Source organism: Capra hircus, chromosome 22 (genome assembly GCF_001704415.2).
Source record: "Capra hircus breed San Clemente chromosome 22, ASM170441v1, whole genome shotgun sequence".
Lineage (NCBI taxonomy): Eukaryota > Metazoa > Chordata > Mammalia > Artiodactyla > Bovidae > Capra > Capra hircus.
In genome coordinates this window covers 51,158,027-51,182,168 of record NC_030829.1, presented here as the reverse complement: position 1 = coordinate 51,182,168, position 24,142 = coordinate 51,158,027, and the positions used below count along the sequence as shown (strand labels likewise).

The 24,142-nt window shown below is 42.4% G+C and overlaps 1 protein-coding gene and 1 pseudogene across 1 annotated transcript in view; one reads left to right on the top strand and one right to left on the bottom strand.

Annotated features, from left to right (window-relative positions):
* Positions 1–18,937, bottom strand: part of PRKAR2A (protein kinase cAMP-dependent type II regulatory subunit alpha) — a 65,672-nt gene extending 46,735 nt beyond the window's left edge. Inside the window, exon 1 of the mRNA XM_013973513.2 lies at positions 18,382–18,937. Within this exon, the coding sequence (XP_013828967.1) occupies positions 18,382–18,634 (253 nt within the window). The 5' untranslated portion in view covers positions 18,635–18,937. The remainder of the gene's footprint in view (positions 1–18,381) is intronic.
* On the top strand, positions 15,858–16,131 carry LOC102187086 (annotated as a pseudogene).

Below are 24,142 nucleotides of genomic sequence, written 5' to 3'. Positions count from 1 at the left end.
TGAAGGGCATCATTTCTTGCCAGGATGATTGCAACAGCCTCCAAACCTGTCTTCCCACAGCCCATTTCGCTCTACATCAATCTATCCCCCACACAGTCATCAGAGTGATCTCAAAATTTTGGAAGAAAATCTGGCAGTTTCTGTCAAAACTTTTACTGTGAACTGCCTTTGACCTAGCAATAATTCCACTTTTAAGAATATGTTTTATATATGTATATAAAATACTATATGTAATACTATAATCACTATAGTATTTTAGGTAACAGAAAAAGTGAAAATAAAAGTTGTCTAGAAAAAGAAGTTAAGGAAATACTAGTATAGCTAGAGTATGAACTTCTACGCACACATTAAAATTTAGGATGCCACAGACCTACATGAACTGCCAGGGAGACCTTCAAGGTAGATATACTGTTAAGTTAGAAAAAAGTTTGACAATCATTATATGAAATAACCCTAATTTTCTAAAAATCAAACTTTAACATGTCATAAATTTAAAAGCCAGTTAGTACTATAAGGCTATAACGAAGAAAACATCAATAAAACAGAGCCCTCTTCTAATCCATCTCTCCCTACTTGCAATTCCTGCTCCCCAGGGGCAACTGCATCAACTCTTTTGGCTATTTCTCCTGGGATTTATTTTACCTTAGCAAACTTACACTACGAATTTTATGTGTTTTAATTACCCTTTGTCTTTCAACTCTGGAAAAGAATAGGAAAAGGCTTACCAAGTAGCAGGACATGGATCCCTAACCTCACGAAGCCCCCTGTTCTACTTGTCCTGAATTTTTTGCCACTTACAGACAAAGCTAATCTTTTTCAAACTGAAGTATAGTTGCTTTACAATATTACATTAGTTTCAGCTGTATAATGGACTTCCCTTGTGGCTCAGCTGGTAAAGAATCCTCCTGCAATGAGGGAGACCTGGGTTTGATACCCAGGTTGGGAAGATCCCCTGGAGAAGGGAAAGGCTACCCACTCCAGTATTCTGGCCTGGAGAATTCCACGGACTCTCAAAGAATCGGACACAACTGAGCGACTTTCACTTTCAACTGTGTAACACAATGATTCAATAAATTTTATAGACTATATCCATTTAAAGTTGCTGCAAAACATTGGCTATACTCCTTGGGCCACACATTACATCCTCATATCTTATTTACTTTATACCTAGTAGTCTGTACCTCTTAATTCCCTTCCCCTATCTTGCCCCTCCTCCCTCAGCCCTCTCCCCACTGGTAACCACCAATTCTCTATATCTGTGAGTCTGTTTCTGTTTTTTATATTTATTCATTTGCTTTATTTTTTAGATTTCACATATAAGCTAAAACATACCATATTTCCCTCTCAGTCTGACTTTTTCCACTGAGCATAATACCTTCCAGGTCCATCCATGCTACTGCAAATGACAAGGTTTCACTCATTTTTATGGCTAATATTCCACTGGGTGTGTGTATGTGTACGTATACATCACATCTGGTTTTTTTTTTGGTTCATGATTCATGTGGGATCTTAGTTCCCCAACCAAAAATGGAACCTATGTTCCCTACACGAGAGAATACAGTCTTAACCACTCAACCACCAGGGAAGTCCCTGCACCACGTCTTTATCTGCATTCATTGGCTGATGGACACTCAGGTTGCTTCTGTATCTTGGCTAATGTAAAGAATGCTGCTGTGAACACAGAGGCGTATGTATCTTTCCAAAGTAATGTTTCCGTTTTCTTCAGATATATATCTAAAAAAACCTAATCTTAAGTCAATGCAGAAGCCAAAGGAAATTCTGCTGATCCAGATAACAAACAATGCTGGAAATTATGGAGATGAAAATAAATAAAAACATATAACATTTACGTGCCAGGAAGGGACTTCCCTGGAGGTCCAGTGGTTAAGACTCTGCACTCCCAATTTGATCCCTGGTCAGGGAACTAAGATCCCACATGCGTCTTGGTCAAGAAAAAAAAATAAAGTTATGTGCCAAGATCTGCCCTGAACACTTCATGGTTATTAAGTCACTTAACTCTGATACAAACTTTATGAGGTACTATCATATTTATGAAGTCATTAAGTACATAAACTTATGAGGTGCTATTACACTTAGATAAAGAATCTAAGGCAAGAAAGGTTAAATAACTCATTCTACTAACAAAGGTGGAACCAGACTGAGCGCAGGCACTCTCACCTTCATAGCCCATGCTCTCAGCCATGGAAGGACAACATCCAAATCAGCCCGGGAATGCCACCAGGTAACACTCACATCACTGTAACTGTCTGAATGCACCTTCCTTCTTGAAATGTCTAAAATGTCTTTTTAAATGACGTTTAGAGCCCCCGGTAGAAATCTGCATTTGGAATCTTGACATGAGACTAATTCAGTTTATCAAATATTAGTACTTACCAACTAATCAAAATTTACTGATGAACCTGGTCCAAAACTGAGTACTTTTCTAAGATCAGCATTAACAGTTCTTTTAAAAACTTTTTTTTTTCCCCTACTTAAGTTCATTTTAAGTATAAAGACTGAGTCAATATAAAGAAAAACAGAAGTAACCATAACTGTACTTGACAGCTTAACCTCTCAGGGGGGGCCTGGGATTGCAATAGCTAGAGATAAGATGGGAAGAAAAAAAAAAAAGCTTTATTTTTCTTAATGTGATAGCCTTATTGAGATATAATCCACATATCACATAGTTAACCATTTATAGTATGCAACGGTTGTTAGTATATTCAAAAAATTGTGTCTCCATTACTATAATCAATTTTAGATCTTTTTCCACACCTCAAAAAGAAACCCTATATCCATTAGCACTCCCTCCCCATTCCACCCAATCCCCTTGGCCCTAGGCAACCAGTAATTTACTGTCTCTATAGATTTGCCTTTTCTGGACATTTTGTATAAGCAGAATACAATATGTGGCCTTTCACAGCACCTTTTAGTACTTCATTTCTTTTTGTTGTCAGACAGTTCCACTGCATGGATATACCACATTCATCTATCCATTCACCAGCTGGTGAACACCTGGGTTTTCTCCACTTTTTGGCTATTAAGAATAGCATTACTATGAACCTTCATGTATACACATTTCACACGTTTTCACTTCTCTTGCGTATACATCTAGGAGTGAAATTGGTGGGTTGCATGGTAACTCCATACTTAAGTTTTTGAGGAACGGCCAGACTGTTTTCCATTTTCCACTCCTACTAGCAGGATGGGAGGGTTCCAGTTCTTCCATATCTTGGTCAACACTTGTTAATACTTTTTTACTGTTATAACAGTGGGTATAAAGTAGTATCTCATCATGGTTTTGATTTGCATTTCTAATGACTGATGTAAAGTTTTATTTATTACTGCTAAAAATCCTTATTTCTGAAGAGCTAACAAATTTTTATTCACTATCATCTTAAAAAAAAAAAAATACTCTCTCCTCTCCTCTGTGACTTGATGCTGAGAAACAGTTCTCAAGTCCATGATCAGTAAGCCAGTCTGGACTTTACAATAACTGCTTTCTTGCTGGCCTTGAATCTTTGTTCTTCAAAGGATTATCTGTTACAATTACTGATAATAGGTAGAAGTTACTTTGATCATTTATTTTTCTTTAGAAACACTAAAGTTAAAATGTTTATCTAAATATTTGTGAAAACATCTGCAGGGGCATATTCATTCTCACTGATTAAATAATGGCTTATCCTGAACATCCTCATTTGCTTTGAACAATGTATCACATATCCAGTAGGAGGAGATGTGACAAAAACCACTATCCGAATAAGAAAATATAATTCATTGTTCAACTGTTTCATTAGCTTCCACTCTGCTACCATTTCTTTTCATTCCTTTAAGGCCAGAATTAGTGTTCATGCTACTAGGAGCAAAATCTGAGATACCTGAAATTCTTTAAGACCTGGCTTATGAAACTGTAGCCCAACAGAATCAAATTTGACTCCCCACACGACTTTTAGTATAATGGTGATGTACCTCTGCTTCTATTTCCTTCTCTCCCCGCATCACCAAATACTTTTCTGGAAGACAAATGTTTAGGGAAACAGCTTTGGAGGAGGAACCTGAAAGAAGGTTCAATTAGATAAAAAGTTCTTTATTATATGAAATTGGGCAGTTGATGATTATGTGATTATGTGAGAGCAGAAAGGCACCTTAGTACTCTCAATCTATCCTGTTCAATTTGTTCAAATACGCTATTAAGTAGAATTTCTATATAAGGTCAACAAACACTCCATAAATACTCAAATCTAGTGGAGTTGATTCCTAAGCCTACTTGGTGAAGAAGTGAGAGCCTGCAGTCTGGGCACAGGACAGCCACTTTCTGGCCTGAGACGGACAATGAAGGAAGTGCTGAGGTTAGGGATGCGACCAAAAAATGGAGCCGGACCAGAGCACGTGTGCTCTACCTTTTTACAGACACGCTCCATTTAACCTTCTTTCTTGAAGACTCTCATCCCCAACGACCAGCACTTCTTTTTCATTTAATTAGAAAAAAAATTTTTACATGGAATGACCTTTTTAAAAAGTCTTAACTACTTTATAACTGTTTCTACCACTTTGCCACTTTTGTGACTGAGCTCATCTTGATTTTGTGGGGTGAAATTATAATACATTTAATGAACTAAACTAAAGGAAGTCAGTTGGAAAGGAAGCAGGCAAAGTTGGAACATTTGTATTTTTCTACAGCAATGAGAGAAGTCTAAAAAGTATTCATGCTGACCACCTGTAGAAACTAAGTAACATGAAGAGGGTAACTCTCTGCATAGTGAGACTTTGTAAGATACAAAATAAAGAGATGTTTCTAAGCATTGGAGGTCAGCAAATTCAGAAATAAATGTTCTTCATGATCAAGGCAGTCTGTCTGATAAAGCACTGTTGGAGGTACCCACTGGACAGTAAAACTTCCTCCTGAGTAGAACTCAGACACCAGACGCAGCGCGGCCGTGCTCCTCACTCCCTGGGAGGCTGGCAGCTCACCTTTCCTGTCTGTCCCTTCCTCATTCTACTGCATCTCCCTGACACCTACCATTGTTGGTGAGGGTAAGGCAGTGAGATGGGCGAGAGACAAACCAGAATCTGATCAAGCTGATGTAGCAGTGGTCCTCAAACTTTAGGATACACCAGAATCATTGAGAAGACTGAAGGCCTCTTCTTCAGAGTTTCTGATTCAACAGGCCTGGAGTGAAGCTAAGAATCTGTATTTCTAATAAGTTTCCCAGATGATGCTGATATTACTGATCCTGGAACCTCATTTGAAAACCACTGCTCTAGTGCCAATTATGAAATGAGAGGAAAAACAGGGGATGGGGAACTTTGATGCAAACATCATGGGGATGCAATCAGCAAAACTCTATAAAATAAACTTTATTCTACAAATAGTCTTCAAAGAAAACGAGAGAGATCAAGAAAGATCCTACAGACTAAAAGAGGCTTAAAAGATAAGGCAGTCAAATGTAATTCTTGACCTTATCTAAAGATGTGTGGAGAAGTGTCAATAGAGATTGAATTTTAGATATTAATGAATTATTGTTTATTTTAGATATGGTGAAAGTTTTGTGGATATATTTTTAGAACTAGTCCTGAGGAACATAAACCTAAATACTTATGGATAAAATTATTTTTGATATTTAAAAAAGTAATAAAAGAGGAAGGTGGTCTGAGTCACGAGCTGGGGTCAGGAGAACTGATTCTGAAAATCTGTATCTAACTTCTTGTTCAGTGAAATTGTGTGGTAGCTTGATACTGGTATAGTAAATACATGGGTAAAGACTCCCCAAGAGAAATTAGCAAACACTATAAATCAAGTCACCGCCCAAGAGTTAACAGAGTTGGGGATAAAGAGACGATGGGGGATATTACACTCTTCATTTTACTACTGTCCATCGACACGTTTCATCACTAAAAAAAGGGTAGAAAAGAAAACCAGCATTCCTGGGAGGGGACAGGGGAGCCAGGGGACAGAGAAATTCTGATACAGTGGTCCATTTTAACCTCTCTCCAAAAACACTGCCCTAATACACACATCCAGCCAGCAAACAGTCATTTATTCTGAAACAACCATTGGCACCCACAACCCCCTGTCCCCATCCTCTGGACATCTCTCTGGTCCTAAAGTACCCACTGCCTAGAAAACCCATCTCTAACCCAGCCCCAGTGTCCTGCCAAAGAATGAAAATGCCAATCCAAGAGCTGAGATTCCTTCTCTACCACAGAATGCAAAAATCCCATGTGTCTACTACATTACATTAAAAACTCCTAAGGAATAAGTATGGGGACGTTCCTACCACCTTTTGTCTGGCACAGACCTTGTCATACACAGACACTAAACGTAGATGGACTGAATGAATGAGGCCCTAGTTGGGCCAGAAAGGACTAAAAGCCATGCCCCCCTTCTTGGGTATATCACCTCATCAACTCACATCTGGCCACTAATTTAAGTTGAATTGTAACAGGAATATAAAACTATTCTGACACCAACTGGTAAACTTCAATACAATTCTGATGCTAACCCTCAGAGTAGCACCAGAGTCCACATTTCAGGGACATGGTCCCCAACAAGACTGCCCTTACTCCAGCTGGGACCACTGCACTTCAGTGGTCCTGGGCCACCAACATGTCTAACCAACTGGTTACGAATTCACAGGTTCCCACAACTCTCAGGTTTGATTTGCTACAACAACTCACAGGACTTTAGGAGATGGCAACCTACTCCAGTATTCTTGCCTGAAAAACTCCACGTACAGGGGAGCCTGGCAGGCCACAGTCCATGGGGTCGCAAAGAATCAGATATGACTGAGCACGCACTCACACACACCTGTTCCTGGGGGTTTCCCTGATAGTTCAGTGGGTAAAGAATCCACCTGAGAATGCAGGAGACACAGGAGATGCGGGTTTGATCCCTGGGTTGGGATGATCCCCTGGAGAAGGAAATGGCAACCCACCCTAGTATTCTTGCCTGGAAAATTCCATGGACAGAGGAGCCTGGCGGGCTACAGTCCACGGAGTCACAAAGAGTTAGATGACTGAACACACACAAGCAAGCACATACCTATTATTACGGTTTTATTATAAAGGATACAAAGCAGTAGTAGCTAAATGAAGATACACAGACAGCACAGTCTGGGAGGACCCTGAAGAGTTTCTCTGTCTCTTCTCACAGAATCAGGGTGCTTCACCTTCCCAGCGTATCATCAACCAGGAAGTTCTGCCACGCTTTCATGTCCAGAGCTTTATTGGGGTTTCATTCCACAGATACGATTGACTGAATCATGGGCTACAACGTTAAATTCAATCTCCAGTCCCTCAACTTTCCCCAGAGGTCAGACTGGCTCAAAGCTCCAATGTCCTAATTACATGGTTGGTTTTTCTGGTGACCAGGCCCCATTTTGAATCATCTCATTCACATAAACTGAAGTCTGATCCAAGGGGGCTTATGTATAACAAAAATATTTCCATTACTTGGGAAATTCTAAGAGTTTTAGAAGTTCTGTGCCAGGAATCTGGGACAAAGGCCAGACATGTTCTTTATTATTCAACAAAAACAAACTGTGAAAACTCTCTAGCCAACTTACAAAAATAAAGAAAGCATGAAAAAAGCTATACAAGACCACTCATTTTAGGGTGTTAAATCCCTCTCTCACTTGTTGGCATTTCAGATCCGAATCATCTGCTAGACCTACACAACACTTAAAAATCTGGTATGCATTAAATTGAACCATACTCTGAGAATTATCTGTGGATCACTATCAACAGGAAAAAAAAAAAAAAAAAAACAACCCAGAGCATCACCAATCAGACATGACTTCTCTGTGAGTTGAGAAACCAACCCATTAGTTGAACACTGGACTCTTGGTTTGGTAACAGTAAGACAGAGCAGTTGTCCTGTTAATGATCATAGAGTCACCAAACAAAAAGCTTTAATAATCTTTCTGAAGACAGTCATCAAGCATTTACAGCATGAAGCAAATTCTCCTCTAATCATCGTTCTACTTTTGTTTAAAAATAATGGATGTCTAAAAAAAAAGGTTTAATAATAATACTGCAGAAAAAAAAAAGTAACATTGCAAACTGAACGATAATTCTCCGGCCACTGGTTTACCAACAAAATCTTCATCCAAATCTTGACATCTTTAGTCACTGTCTTCACACACATTATCTTGTGGGTATCATATCTGAAAACTGTTATTAAGAAATTCCCTAGCAGATATCAGGGCTTGGACTAAAAAACTCAAACCATCTATTTTTTAATCTTAAATTCATTTAAATAGAATCTCAAATGCAAAAGAAATAATATAAGATAAACATGTCTTTTTTTTTTTTTTTCCTGGCCTCATCTGCAGTAGAAGCGTGGAGTCTTAACCACTGGATTACCAGGGAAGCCTCATGATTACCTTTTAATTCCAAAGAGTCATACACTACATTTTACACTAAACAGGAAAAAATACATACATGAGAAAAACTTATTGTGATGATACAAAATGCCAGAAGAGCCCTAGCAGATCAAGTTATCTTTTTTTATTTGAAATATAATTGACTTTCAATATTATATTAATTTCAGATGTATGCTGCTAAGTCCCTTCAGTCGTGTCTGACTCCGTGCGACCCCATAGACGGCAGCCCACCAGGCTCCACCATCCCTGGGATTCTCCAGGCAAGAATACTGGAGTCGGTTGCCATTTCCTTCTCCAAGGCATGAAAGTGAAAAGTGAAAGTGAAGTCGCTCAGTCGTGTCTGACTCTTAGCGACCCCATGGACTGCAGCCTACCATGGGATTTTCCAGGCAAGAGTACTGGAGTGGGGTGCTACTGCCTTCTCCATTCATATGTATAACATGGTAATTTAATATTTTTATATGCTACAAAATGATCACCATAGTAACTTGCTACCAACTGTCACCATAAAAAATGATTATCATCCTATTACCTATATTCCCTAGGCTGTACGTTACATCCTTGTGACTTACTTGTTTTATTATTGGAAGTGTGAACCTCTTAATCTCCCTCACCAATTTCACCTTTCCCCTGACTTTACTCCCCTATGGTAACCACCAGTTTGTTCTCTGTATCTGTTAGTCTGTTTCTGTTTTAATACACTTGTAAATCTGTTTTATTTTTTAAGTTCTATATACAAGTGAAACCATACAGTATTTGTCTTTCTCTGTCTGACCTATTTCATTCAGCATAATACCCTCTAGGTCCATCGATGTTGTCATAAATGGCAAGATGTCATTCTCTTTTTTAGCTGAGTAATACTCCACCTGTAAATATATACCACATCTTTATCCATTCACCTAACAATGGGCACTCAGGTTGCGTTCTTATCTTGCTTCTGTAAATAATGCTGCCTTGAGCACAGCGGTGTGTTTATCTTTTTGAATTAGCGTTTTTGTTTTCTTTTGGAAAAAACCCAGAACTGGGATTGCTCAGTCATACAATAGTTCTCTTTAAATTTTTTTGGAAAACCTCCCTACTGTTTCCCCTTAGCTTAGATGTTCACCTCTGAGATTCAAATAAGTAAAAGACAAAGCCTTGAATTAAGAGCACACAGAAGTAAACCTTAAATTATCCTTTAAATTAAATAATAGCTAAAGCAAATAGCATTCCTCTCTCATTTCTGAATATGAGATGTCCCCAACTTTTTCCCTCCATTCTAATCCAGCTCCCCATCCCCGACTCTAGGACCTTGCTCCATCAGACACTAGCTCTCCACGGGCTCCTTTCCCTCTGCACGTGAACATGCTTATGGTGACTCTGAACAAAACAAAATCAGAGACCTGCCTTCATATGTGTACTTCTTCAAGCTACCACCAAGTCCTTTCTTCTTCAAAACATACTCACCATTTTTTATCTAAATCTTCTGCAGGCTCTGTCTTCTTTCCTTCTTTATTTCCTCCTTCATTCCCTCCCTCCCTCCCTCCCTCTCTCTCTCTCTCACACACACACTCCCTGACCCACTGGCACCTGACCTCTTCCATCACAACCCCACTAGAGCCTCTATCCCCAAGAATCACGGCTCAGTCAATCATTTCAACACTGGCTTTATCCAATTTGACCTGTTCACTGCTTCCAACACCACTGATGCCGGTTTCAGTAACCTTTATTCAGCATAGTACTGAAAGCCCTATCAGAGCAATTAGGCAAGTTAAATAAATAAAAGGGCATTCAAATAAAAAAGGAACAATAAAACTATTCACAAATTACATGATCGTATATACAGAAAAATCCTAAAGAATCCATAAGTTGCAGGGTACAAGATCAACATACAAAAATCAGGTGCAGCCGCATATATTCACAATCAACAAACTGAGTATGAAGTTTAAGAAAACAAGTTTTGTGTTTTTGTTTTGCAGAAATGGAAAACCTGATCCTAAAATTCATACAGAATTGCAAGGAGTCCTGAAAACTCAAAAGAATCTTGAAAAAGAAGAAGAAAATAGTGGTGACAGTTACAGAAAATCATGAATGTACTGAATGCCCCCGAACTGTATACTTTAAAATGGTACCACAGTACATTTTATGTATATTCTATCAAAATAAAAAATGCATTATGACAGCTATGTAAAGAAAATTTTAAATGCTTATAGCCTTTTCTGTAAAAAAAAATAATAATAATAAGGCAAGAAAAAAATGAGAGGCAGTTGAGGCATGAAATAAAATGAATAGTATAATGGCATTAAATGCAGCCTAAAGTCAAACCATGCTTATTATATGGTCTTGGATAGTTTCTAGGTCTCAATTTCCTTATCTGTAAAATGGAGATAATTATAGTCCCTACCTTTTTCAAAAGATCAGGATTCAATGAGATAATGCATAAAAAATAACTGAGCACTGAGACTAATAAAGAATAAAGGCTTAACAAATGCAAGCTGTCCTAATCGCAGAACAGTATTTATGGGTAAATTACGTAAAATGTAGAAAAAGAGTAAAAAAAAAAGTCTCCTCCAGCTGATATTTCCAGAGCAAGTTGAAGAAATACATAGTGTGTACACTTTATGAACAATCATGCTGCACATGTGCGATTTGTGCACCTTTTTGCACGTTTTACTTCAAAAAAAGTTTACCTGACTGAAAAAGAAAGGTGACTGCACAATACTGTGAATGTACTGTGCTGATGGCACTGAACTGTACACTTAAAATGGTTAAAATGGCAAATTTTACATTACATACAGTTTACCACAATTCTTTACACGGAGGTAAAAGGAAAGAAAGGTGATTTTGGTGACAGTGTAGAGTATAGATGGGTGGAAGACAGATGAGTGGGAGACCTACAGGACGCATCCAGTTAAGAAGCAATATAAGGATTTCCCTGGTGGTCCACGGGCTAAGATGCCATGCTCCCAATGCAGGGGGCCTGGGTTCAATTCCTGGACAATGAACTAGATCCCACATGCTGCAACTGAAAGTTCACATGCCACTACTAAGACCTGGTGCAGTCAAATAATTTTTCTCTTTTAAGAAGTAATAAAAAGCAAACCCAAGGCAGGGAAGGGACAGTAGGGAAAGAGAAGATGAGGGAACCCAGAGATCAAAATAAATGAAAGTGAAAGAGTGCAAAAGAGAGAGGAAGAAAGTGATGGATTTCTGCGTTTCTTGCTGAAGAAATCAGAAACAGGTGACTGCAGAGAAAACAGAGCTGTGTGACAGGTAAGTTGACAACATTAGTTTTAGGCATCATGAGTTTGAGAGATGAATGAGAGATGACCAGCTGACAAGACAATCATAAATAGTGTGTGTGTCTAACAGCAAGTTTTGATTCTGAAGGCTCAGGTTCAAGGCAGGTTCAGTGCTTAGGAAGAGAACTGTCACTGAGGGAGCAACAGTAAACAAACCAAATTCAGGGGATCATCAACAGACATTTAAAGAACAGAGGTGAGAGAGTCAAGACACAGGGGAATAAAGACAGCGATGCCAAGGAGGGAGAAAGGTTCGAAGAGGGCTGGTTCAACTGTGTCAAAATCCTCCTGAGAGACCCAGATATGTGAACTGTAGAAATATTATAATTATGCAAGTTTCAAAAAGTTCCAATAATGCAATTTAAACCAACTCCAACTGTTATGTGGCATATACTGTGGAATAAAAAATGCTGGGGAAATATCCTAAGGAATCCACTAGAAAACTAGAGAACTAATAAGTTCAGCAAGACTGCAAGATACAAGATCAATATCTTAAAAATAACTGTATTTCTATACATTTGCAATGATCACTCTGAAAATGAAATTAAGAAAACAATTTCATTTACAATCACTTCATGAGAAATAAATTACCTAGGAATAAATTTAATAAAAGAAGTGAAAACTTTATATTCTAAAAACTACAAGGCACTTGTGGTTCTTTAATTTAGAAATTACAGAAGATCTCAATAAATGAAAAGACATTCTATATTCACAGATCTGAAGACTTAACATTGTTAAAAGACAATACTCGCCAAATTAATCTACAAATTCAATGCAATTTCTATCAAAATCCCAGTTGGCCTTGTTGCAGAAATTGACAAGTTAATCCTACAATTCATATGGAAATGCAAATAGGCAAAACAACTCTGAAAAAGAACAAAGTTGGAAATTTCACATTTCCTGATTCCAAAACTACTACAAATCTACAGTAGTCAAGGAATGCAGAAGTGGCACACAGTCAGATATACAGATCAATGGAATAGAACTGAGAGTTCAAAACAGACTCTCGCATTTACAGTCAATTGATTTTCAACAAGAGTACCAAGACAATTAAATGGGGAAAGAATAGTCTTTTTAATAAGTGGTGCTGGGGACTTTCCTGGTGGCACAGTGACTAAGACTCTGTGCTCCTAATGCATCGGGCCTAGATTCAATCCCTGATCAGGGTACTGGATCCCACATGCCGCAACTAAGTTGCAACATGGTGCAACTAAGATCTGGTGTAGCCAAATAAATAAATACTAAAAAAAAAAAAAAAAAAAATGTGGTGCTGGAAAAACCACATATAAAAGAACGAAGTACCTTACTTCTTAAACAAAAAATAACAAAAATGTACTACAACCTAGGGACGTTGGCAGTCCAGTGCTTAAGATTCCACACTTCCACTGCACAGGGCAGAGGTTTGATCCTTGCCTGGGGAACTAAGTTCTCTCCTACGTTGTGTGGCCAAAAAAAAAAAAAAACCCAAAGTACTACAATCTAAATGTAAAGCTAAAACTGTAAAACTCATACAAGAAAACAGAGAGGTTAATCTTCATGACCTTGGGTCTGGCAATGGCTTCTTAAATAAGATACCCATGAGATCATGAAGATTCGGACATGACTAAGCGACTTCACTTTCACTTTTCACTTTCATGCATTGGAGAAGGAAATGGCAACCCATTCCAGTGTTCTTGCCCGGAGAATCCCAGGGACGGCAGAGCTGGTGGGCTGCCGTCTATGGGGTCGCACAGAGTCGGACACGACTGAAGCGACTTAGCAGTAGCAGTAGCAGCAAGGCACAAACAATAAAAGACGATACACTGGACTTAGTAAAAATTTAAAACTCATGCTTCAAAAGACAGTATCAAAAAAGTAAAACGACAACCTGCTAAATGCAGAGTGCATTTTTTAGTCATATATCTGGTAAAGGACTTGTTTAGAATATACAAAGAACTCTCAGAACTTACCAATAAAAAGACAAACCAATTTTAAAAAGTGGACTAAGGACCTGAATAGACATTTCTTCAAAGATACACAAATGACCAACACACATATGGAAAGATGCTCAATATCACTAGGAAACTGCAAAGTGAAGCTACAATGAGGTGGCTACTACTTCCTACCCACTGCTAAGTCGCTTCAGTCGTGTCCGACTCTGTGTGACCTCATAGACAGCAGCCCACCAGGCTCCACCATCCCTGGGATTCTCCAGGCAAGAACACTGGAGTGGGTTGCCATTTCCTTCTTCAATGCATGAAAGTGAAAAGTGAAAGTGAAGTCGCTCAGTCGTGTCTGACTCTTAGCGACCCCATGGACTGCAGCCCACCAGGCTCCTCCATCCATGGGATTTTCCAGGCAAGAGTACTGGAGTAGGGTGCGCCTTCTTCTACCCACTAGGCTGGCTATAATAGAAAAGATAAAAAGCATTGACAAGGATGGAGAGGAATCAGAACCCTCTTACACTGCTGGTTAGAAAATGTAAAATGGCACAGCCACTTTTGGAAAACAGTTTCTCAAAATATGAAGTATAAGTTACCACATGGTGCAAGAATTCTACTACTGTGTATATACCAGAAAGAAATGAAAACCCACGTCCACACAGGAACTTATACACAGGAGTGTTCACAACAGCATTATTCGTAACAATAAACAAGTGGAAACAACCTAAGTGGCCATCAACTGCTGGATGGACAAACAAAATGTGGCAGATTCACACAATGGAGCAGGTTTCAGCAATAAAAAGGGATGAAGCACTAATATATGCTACAATATTGATGAAGTTTGAAAACATTATGCTAAGGGAAAGAAGCCAGAAGCAAAAAGACCATATACTTTGTGATTCCATTTAAATTAACTGGCCAGGACAGGCACATTCATAGAGACAGAAAGGAAATCAGTAACTGTCTAAAACTGAGGAGAATAGGGATGTGGGCAGGTGATGGCTGAAGTGTACGGGGTGTCTTTTGGGGGGGGGGGTGATAAAAATGTTCTAAAACTGACTGTGGTGACAGTTGTACATATCTTGTAGATACAGTAAACCAATGAACTATACACTTTAAATGGGTTAATTATGTGGTATATGGATTATGTCTCCAAAAACCAAAAAAGAAAAAAATGCTGAGACCCACAAATGTTTTACTGTAATTACAGAAGTGAATCAAGTCTAGATGCCAAGTTATTATTCTTATGAGGATGCAGTCAGAGTAACTTAATAAGTCAAGAAAGTCTGAACTCTTCAGGCTTTCCCAAGAATGAAATATTCATTCTAATACTTCATATTTGATGTGTTGTTTGATATCAAACTGTTGTTAAACTAAACCAATAACAATTAGTGAAGCTTTTTGAGTGTTTCTAGCAGCATACACTTTCATAAACTGAACTGGTGGTTAGTGAAAGTGAAAGTGAAAATCACTCAGTCATGTCCGATTCTTTGCAGCCCCATGGACTATACAGTCCATGGAATTTTCTAGGCCAGAATACTGGAGTGAGTAGCCTTTTCCCTGTCCAGGGGGATCTTCCCAACCCAGGGATCGAACCCAGGTCTCCAGCACTGCAGGTGGATTCTTCACCAGCTGAGCCACTAGGGAAGCCCAGGACTACTGGAGTGGGTAGCCTATCCCTTCTCCAGTGGATCATCCTGACCCAGGATTAGAACAGGAGTCTCCTGCACTGCAGGCGGATTCCCTACCAACTGACATTGCAGGCAGATTCTATACCAACTGAGCTATCAGGGAAGCCCTACTAAGTAACATCTCTGATATATTATGGTTCTAATACTATATACCCTATTTCTAATTTTAGGTACTGTGGACTTATTATCCTAATGTTCCTAATCACTGGATATGCAATGTGTTCTGTATGATGTTACAGAAAAGCCGGAATGAACTTTTCGGTCATTCTAATCCTAGTATTTCTTATCTTTTCAAAAATATATGTTTTCTGCATAACATAAAATTTACCATTTCAACCACTGAAGTGTACAATCCATGGTATTAAGAACATTTGCAACGTTGCGCAACCATCACCCCATCCAGTCTCAAAACTGTGTCATCATTCCAAACAGAAACTCTGCCCTCAGTGTGAACAGTAACTCCCCACTGTCCACTCTCCCCAACTCCTAGTAATCTATTCTGCTGTCTCCATGAATTTGCCTATTTCAGGTACTTCTTATAAATGGATTCATACAATATCTGTCCTTTTGTGTCTAGCATATTATACTAGCATAATGTCGTCAAGAATCATCCACGCTCTTCCTCTTTTCTCTTCTCCACCATCTTATGTGCGGTTGAGTTCTCTCCTCACCATATCGTCTCACAAGACTTTCAGGATCAAGTGATTCCTGGCCAAGAAACAAAAGCAGAATTGGCCCATTCCTCAATGGATTCGAATGAAAACTGGCAATAAGATCAGGTACAATTCCCAGAGAAGACACTGGAGAAGAACCAAGCTGGGTCTATAAGAAGCCTCACATAAAAAGTGGCACACATGTTAAGGCAACTTTTTTAACCAGCCAAATCACAGTGAGAACATCACTACTAAAAAAAAAAAAGAACATCACTACTGTAATACTTGGCTCCTGATGGTCTTTGTTTCCTCACTATCAGTCTATGAGACTCAGTAATAAATATGAAACGTTGTTGGAAAAAAAAAAAGAATCATCCATGCTGCAGTATACATCAGAATTTCATTCCTTTTTAAGGATGAATAGTGTGCCATTGTACATATATACCACAGTTTGTATATATAACACATTTATCTGTCTATAGAACACTTGGGCTATATTTTGGCTGTTGTGAATTAATGCAGCAATGAACACCAGCATACAAGTATCTGTTTGACTCCCTGGTTTCAGTTCTTTGGGGGTATACACATAGTGGGATTGCTTGATCACACAGTAATTCTATGTTTAACTTTTTGAGGAAAAGTCAAACCGTTTTCCACAGCAGCCAGGAGATTTTACATCCCCACCTGCAGTAAGCAAGAGTTCCAATTTCACTACATCCTCACCAACACTTGCTCTTCTGTTTTTTGGTTTTTTTTTTTTTTTCCATAATAGCCAACCACATGGTTATGAAGTGGTATCTCACTGTGTGCAGTGTATTTTTAGTCTATTATCTGTAAACAGAAGTTCACCTTGTGTTGACTGCTATAATTATACTTAGCCTGGCCACTGAAGAGATATAAACAAAAAAATTAAATACCAGTAAAATAAAGCACAGGGTTACAAAGATTTGAGTCAATTCAACTTTGAAAAATATATAAAAAATGACCAAAATATAAAGACATGACACAAAACTTGGAAATTCTGTTTTACTCACCTGCGACTAAGGACTAAAACAATAACATTTTGGGTAAATAAAGATTGTTGCAAAGCAAGTTACAACTTTGTGATTTATTGTTATGACAGTGAAACAAATGCAGAAGTCACTTCTGAAATAAATCTTTTAAAAACACATTTATTCCTGGGAGATTGTGGTCACTAACCCTATTTTAAAGATAAGCAAATTTGAAATCAGACAAGTTCCATGGCTTGTCTTAGACCACAAAGCAATTCTGTGGCAGGGGTTGGTTTGTGAAATAATTTCTGATTTCCAGGTTTAAGGTGAAAAACCCATAATTTAATGTGTATTAAAGCCAGGGTAACACCGCCGAACAATTTCCATTCTTAGCGTGAATAAACTAAGGGAAGTTGTCCACAGCACTGAACCTTACAACCTGCAATAGCAATGACCAATAATTAACTCCCTGCCAGCCTAACTTAACATGTGGATTCAACTCAAAACTAGGTTGTTGGGGGTTTTCTCAGTGTGAGCTAGTAAACACTAAGTCTCTAACGTTTTCTCTCAAATGTTTTCATTGTTTTGTTAAATTCTGGCTGTTCAAAACTACGGTAATTCTATCGTTAAACTGACAAAGTCTGTGTTGAAGCCATCAAGGAAAATGGAATTCCTTTTTGACAATCTTGCTTAAATCAGATATAGAGGTGTTACTAGTCGTCTTTCCTGCATCACATATGAGAAAAAAGTGTATTGTTGACCCTCACCACATTTGATCCAGTGATTTTAGGCAAATTAAATATATCTTTATACATATATCTTTATACATATACTTAAGTATCCAAGGCTGAAAGAACGTGAAATGCTGGGACTTGCTTTAAAATACTTCAGCAAAGGAGAAAAAATAGAGAGAGAGATGAAACATTTGTGACAGATATTTCAACTGTGTAACGTGGGTGACGGTATATAGGGAGTTCAGATCACCTTTTCTATTTCTGTCTACGCTTAAAGTTTTGCACGATAACTTTTCACAAACTGAGTTCTTTCCCAAGTTACCGTCCTGGTTAGGAAACTCGAGTCGGTGTAGGCGAACGTTCTTGTCTTCGCAACGAAACCGGGCGAAGCTTCTCCAGCCGAGGTGAGGCGGCCGTGGGCTCCACGCCCCTCCGGCCCTGCGCCAGCACGCGGGCCGAAAGCGCGCACGTTTCCCTCGAGCTGAATCTGACAACTCGCTCGCTGCTTTCCGGGGCTGGTAGGATCGCCGAGCTCAATTTGGAAGTGGCTCACGCCGGCGGCTTGGGGAACCCGGACGAACTCCCCTCGCGGACTCCAAGGTCCCGGCCCAGGGTGGCGGGCCTGGCCCCTCGCAGCCCCTCTATGGATCTCGAGAGACCCTCGCCCCCCGGCACCGCTTCCTCGGTCCCCTTACCGCGAACCCCTGCCCAGCCCGCCGCCTACCGTCCAACTCCTCTTCGTCCTCCGACTCGCTGTCCGCCACCGCGTCGGCGACCAGGCCAGCGCCGGGATCGAAATCCTGGGAGCCGGAAGGAGGGGCGGCGGGCGGGGTGGAGGCTCTGGAGCGGGCCTCGCGCAGGCGGGTGAAATAGTCCACCGCGAAGTCGACGAGGTCTGGTGGCCGCTGCCGCAGCACCTCCACGGTGTAGCCCTGCAGCAGCTCCGTGAGCCCGGGCGGGATCTGAATGTGGCTCATGCCGGCGGCGGCAGGCGGGACCGGGCCGCCGGCGGCCACCGCCTAGGCGGGCGCTCCCTCACGCCGGCCTCTCGCCCGGCGCCCCGCGAGGTCTCCTCACGCGCGACCCGGGTCGGGCCTTCCTCGCGCCACGCCGCCCTTTGGCCGGGTGTGTGTCTCCGGGCCCCACCACCCTACGCTACTCCGGCCGGCCTGGCGCCGCCGCCGCTGTCACTGGGCAGCCGCCGCCGCCGCCGCCGCCGCCGCCGCGGGCACCGACGAGCGGGCGAGGGGGACGGGCGGGGCGGGAGCCCGGGTTGTGACGCACGCGGCCGCGAGCGTGCGCGCTCCCGCCGAGCGCCGGCCCTCAGTGCGCTTGCGCCAAGGGGCCGTCTGCTTGCCCGGCTACCCTGGTGATCTTCACTCCAGGCACAAGGATGAGAGGTCTACCCGCTAAGCGGAGTGTTAGTGCCTCTTATCTTTCATTTCTTCTTTTAGCAAACGCTAAGATCCAACCATCTGCCCGCGCTTACTGGGTACCAGGGACATAGCTGAGAGCCACAGGCAAGAATGCCACCTTACCATCTCGGTGTGGTTCCAGATATGGTGGAGAACAAGGGGACCCTCTTTAGGGGGTGACATTCAAGCTGACTCCGAGACCTGGGCAGGATCTAACCACAGGAAGAGCCAGAGGAAAGCCATGTGGACATAGAGGACAACAAGAGTAAAGACCAGGGAAAGTCACAACCACCCTGACTGTTGGGTGGCATGGTGGAATGACCACAGGACCCTCCGAAGTCTGGCAGGAGGTCTTTGAGATGTCAAAGAAAGAAGGCCTTGTAGACAGTAGGAGTTTCGATGGTATAATAATTTGGGAGCCACAGGCAGATAAATCTGGAAAAATGAGTTAGAAAATATGTTCCTTGAGAAAAAGGAATAAAGCCTAGGGCAGGAATGACTACTGTGCCTGTTTCTCTGCTTGAGGATTCCCATCAGGCTTCCCAGGACTAGGTCTGCACACCTATTCTCTCCCCATACTCTGCCCTGGACCCTGGGCCCTGGGCCAGCATTGCTTGATGGTGTTTCAGCAGATGGCAAAACACTGTTATCCTTTGTCCCTAGGAAGGGGCCTAAGCAATCTGGAGAGGCCATGCTATTTCCCAAGCTGCACTTTCACCTACAGCAGATTGCAAAGGAAGAGAGAAAAGTGGAAACCTTCCCAGTGTGTCCATAACACAGCCCAGGTGCTGACCAAAGTCCCAGTAAGCATGGGACAGCATCCTGTCTCTCTGCTGGGTCAAGTCAGAAAGTGACTAGATATAGCCTTGGGAATCTGAAAGGCATTTGGGATGGTTAAGCTCTGCCTGGTAATTACCCAGTATTAATTAAATCCTCACTAGGACCTCTCATTTTGTCTTGGCACACATCCAGGAGCTCAGTGCTGCCGGGAACTGAGCATCTAGAAGCAGGAATACCTGATCCCCACTGGTGCAGAAGCCACCCAGCCCCCAGGCCAGGCAAGTCTGTGATTCCAAAGAGCAGGTCTCCCTGGACAAGTTTCTTGACTCCTGGGAGAAGTTCTGAACCATCAACTTTGTTAGGGGAAGGGTAGTGTCCAGCTCATTCCCTGCTGGGGTCCTTATTGCACAGTCTTGCTAAAGATTTACTAAATAAATGAATAATAAATTTTCACACAGCAAGAAGAGCCAGTGAGACTGCTCTCCTGACCTCAGTCTCAGAATTAGGATCCTTTGATTCAAAGCTGTGTGTCTGATCTCAGAATATAAAGACTTCAGTAAGGACGGAGCAATGAGAAGCTGGAGGGGCAGGGTTCCTCAACTCTCCTCTGCTCCTGTGTAGACTGACCCTTCCAAGTTTTCCAGGAGTCAGCCCATACTCGAAACCAAGGTGAGACTCCCACTGCCCTGCCACACCTGGGGATATGACCTACTTCAAGAAATCCTTCCATTAACCTTTTAGAAAGGCAAATTCGCAACTCCACTCTCTAGTTTTCCCATTTGTCAGGTTTTATACATTTGAAAGGGGAAAGGCAGCTGTACAATCAGGACTCCAACTTCAGTTGCAAACAGGGTAGGAGGAAGCTACTCCAGGACTGACGACAGAACTGACTGTGGGCAGGTTCTCTCAGTCACTCCAAGGACCCCCTCTCAGCCCCTGCCTGAAGGAGGTTGGTCCTCCTGGCTTAGTCTCAGATACCCTAGCTTGGTCAGCCAGCCAGCCAGCTAGCAAACATGACATTCAAAGGCATCTTCAGACCTGGAGGAAATGAGGACCACAGAAATCGGGAATTGCATAGCTGCTCCTCACCTGTCTCCAAAGACCAGCTTCAGAGGAAGGATGGAGAGCCAGCCTCCAGGTCCAGCTTGACTCTCCTCCCCTTGCACCTGGTCCTCAGAGCTGGGATCCATCTCTGACCCTCTGGGGAAACCCTTCAATAGCAAGGGGGAGTTCCCAGGGCCTTCATGAGGGTCCAGCTGAGCTGGCAAAAGAACAGGGCCTTGGAACAAGAGAGAATAAGAGAGGCCCAAGCCCCACATTTTCGATCCTCACCCTTCTAGGATTGCCTTCATTCAAGCCTGTCCACCAGAACCACTGGGGGTTACCATGGCAACTGAACCCGAAGGCAGCCAGTAACTGGGAAACAGCTGCCAACAGCCAGTAATGGTGGGTGGGAAAGGTCAAGAGCAGAGACCTTCGAAAGCAAGAGAAATACAGAGACCATGGTAGACAGAAGAGGAGGCCCCAGAGTCCTGCGAGATGCTCTACTCAACACAGATATACTCACCACCCAGAAGGTAGTCATCATTTTGCACGGGCTGCCACACTACCAACCTCAGAACAGACATGGACACCATGGGCCAGTTCTCAGAATTGTTTACAACTATGCTTAGGAGAAGACTCTTGAGAGTCCCTTGAACTGCAAGGAGATCCAACCAGTTCATTCTGAAGATCAGCTCTGGGATTTCTTTGGAAGGAATAATGCTGAGGCTGAAACTCCAGTACTTTGGCCACCTCATGCGAAGAGTTGATTCATTGGAAAAGACTCTGATGCTGGGAGGGATTGGGGGCAGGAGAAGAAGGGGACAACAGAGGATGAGATGGCTAGATGGCATCACAGACTCGATAGACATGAGTCTGGGTGAACTCCGGGAGTTGGTGATGGACAGGAAGGCCTGGCGTGCTGCAATATATGGGTTCACAAAGAGTCGGACACGACTGAGCGACTGAACTGAACTGATGCTTACTCAAGTGGGGCACCTGTCTAGTCTAAGAGCAGTGAGTCTGGTGATAATGAACATGGGTAGGGTACCAACTGCTATTTCCAATGGAACAGTTATTTCCTGTGCTCTTGACAGGTTCATGATTTAAAAGGTTTCTCCCCCACCCCCGACTCTTTCCAGGAAGAAGGGAGACATTCATAGTCCCCTAGACTTCTCTGGAGGACACCCTGCTCTTGGCCCAGACCCCCTGATGCAGACAGAGGGCATCACTGTCTGCCCTCTGATGCCCTCCACCTGGTCTGGAGGACTCACCCCCAGCAGGAACACCTCCCTCTCCTCTGCCCCAAGGGGCTGCTTCTCTAAGCCTAGCCCAACCCCCACCCATCTCCTGGGACTTGTTCATTTGACCCACTCTACATACCAGTCCCCTGGCCCAGTCTCCCTTCATACTTAGTGTCTACCATCACCTGTTTCTATTTTGCATTAGAAGTGTCCACGAGCCTCCAGTGCCCAGAGGGGAGTAAGGAAGTACACTGTTTCCTCTGCCCTCACCCAAGCCTCCATAGTGCCTCCCCCATGAAGCCACTGCCTTTGGTCCAGTTACTTTAATAAGCAGCCATGCTCAAAGGAGCAGTTAATTCTTGGGCTGCTTGTTTCTGCACTTGTGAGCCATTTATGACCACCACTCCCCCCCACCCCCAACCCCAGACACTGTCCCAAGGAAGTGTCAGTCTCTACAGTGGACCTAGGGTCTGCCTCTGAGACATCTCAGAGCAAGGACAGAACCTGGGAAGCAAAGGAGAGCCCTAGCTGGAGAGCCACAGGCCTGCATGCCAACTAGAGCAAAGAGGTAGAAAAAAGGAGCCCTCGGGGAGCCCTTGACCTTCCTTGTGTCTGCTGGGACTCTGTGTGCCGTCCCTGGCCTGACACAGGCCAGCTGCCCGGGGTTTGATCCTGCAGTACAGGCAGGCTCTTGGAGTTTGGGTCAAGGAATCCCAGGACTGCTGATAATGTCACAAGCTTTTCTTTAGGCCTGTGGACACTGAGACACCACTCTGTCAGCCACACTCTGATATCCACTTGGCAATGATCTTGGTAAATAAGTTTACCCTATCTGAGCTTTGGCTTCCACATCTGAAAGTGGAGGTATAAATCCCTACCCATCAAACACTGAGTTTGTTGCTGTTGTTGAGTTGCTAAGTTGTGTCTGACTCTTTGCGACCTCATGGACTGTAGCCCACCAGGCTCCTCTGTTCATGGGATTTCCCAGGCAAGAATACTGGAGTGGGTTGCCATTTCCTCCTCCAGGGGATCTTTCTAACCCGGAGATCAAACGTGCATCTCCTGCATTGGCAAGCGGATTCTTTGCCACTGAGCCCCTAGGGAAGCCCAAACACTGAGTTACATGGGGTAAAAAGATGAGAATGAATCCCTGAAGAGGTTAGGAAAGGAATAGGGGGCTCTAGCCTAAAAGAACTCTGGGTAGAGATGCTATGACCTTACAGCAGAAATGGTGCTGCTATTGCTTCTAACAGGCTGAGGTTGGAACAACCTCCCCTCTGTCCTTTACCTTTGACCCAGTTATACTCCTCTTTGTGCTTGGATAAGGCTGTTCTCACTGGCTGGTTGTTTTAACCCTTACTGGCTTCTACTTAATGCTGTCTGTAGCAGTCTAAGAAATTCCTTAAGGGGGCCCCAATCTCTCCCCTACCCTTACCCCCATCAAGGAGACAAGAGACATATCAGGAACAGGTGGCATTTCAAAGTGCATCATAAACAGGAAGTGCCAGCCAGAAGAGGGTTACTCACCATCTGCTCTGCTCCCTTCACACATATGCCTCCAGGGGCTTCCCTTTTTTTGACTTCACATCTCTTGAATCCCCAGAGGAGTAAAAGAATCCACCAGCACTAGCATCAAAGAATCAAAATATTCCACTTTCCAATGGAAGCTGTTTCAAAGGGCAAATTATTCAGAAGCAGGAGACTGTAAAGGTGATCCTGAGCCAAGGGAATGGCTGGCATTTAGCTAGAATGCAAACGCACTCCCAGGGCTCCCGGGAAAAGGTTGAGGTCTCAGGACTGTCTCAAGGACTGAGCAGTGCCGAGAAGAGCTTCAGGAGACACCTCGGAGGCCATCTCCTCATCGGTGAGAGATTAAACAAAGGTATCCTGCAGCATGAGATGGGAAAGCCTAACACTGAATTAATTAATCTTCCCAGGAAGAGAACAAACAATTTTCATCCTTGAAGCAGTTATTTTTTTTTTTACTTGACCATCATCCAGAAAT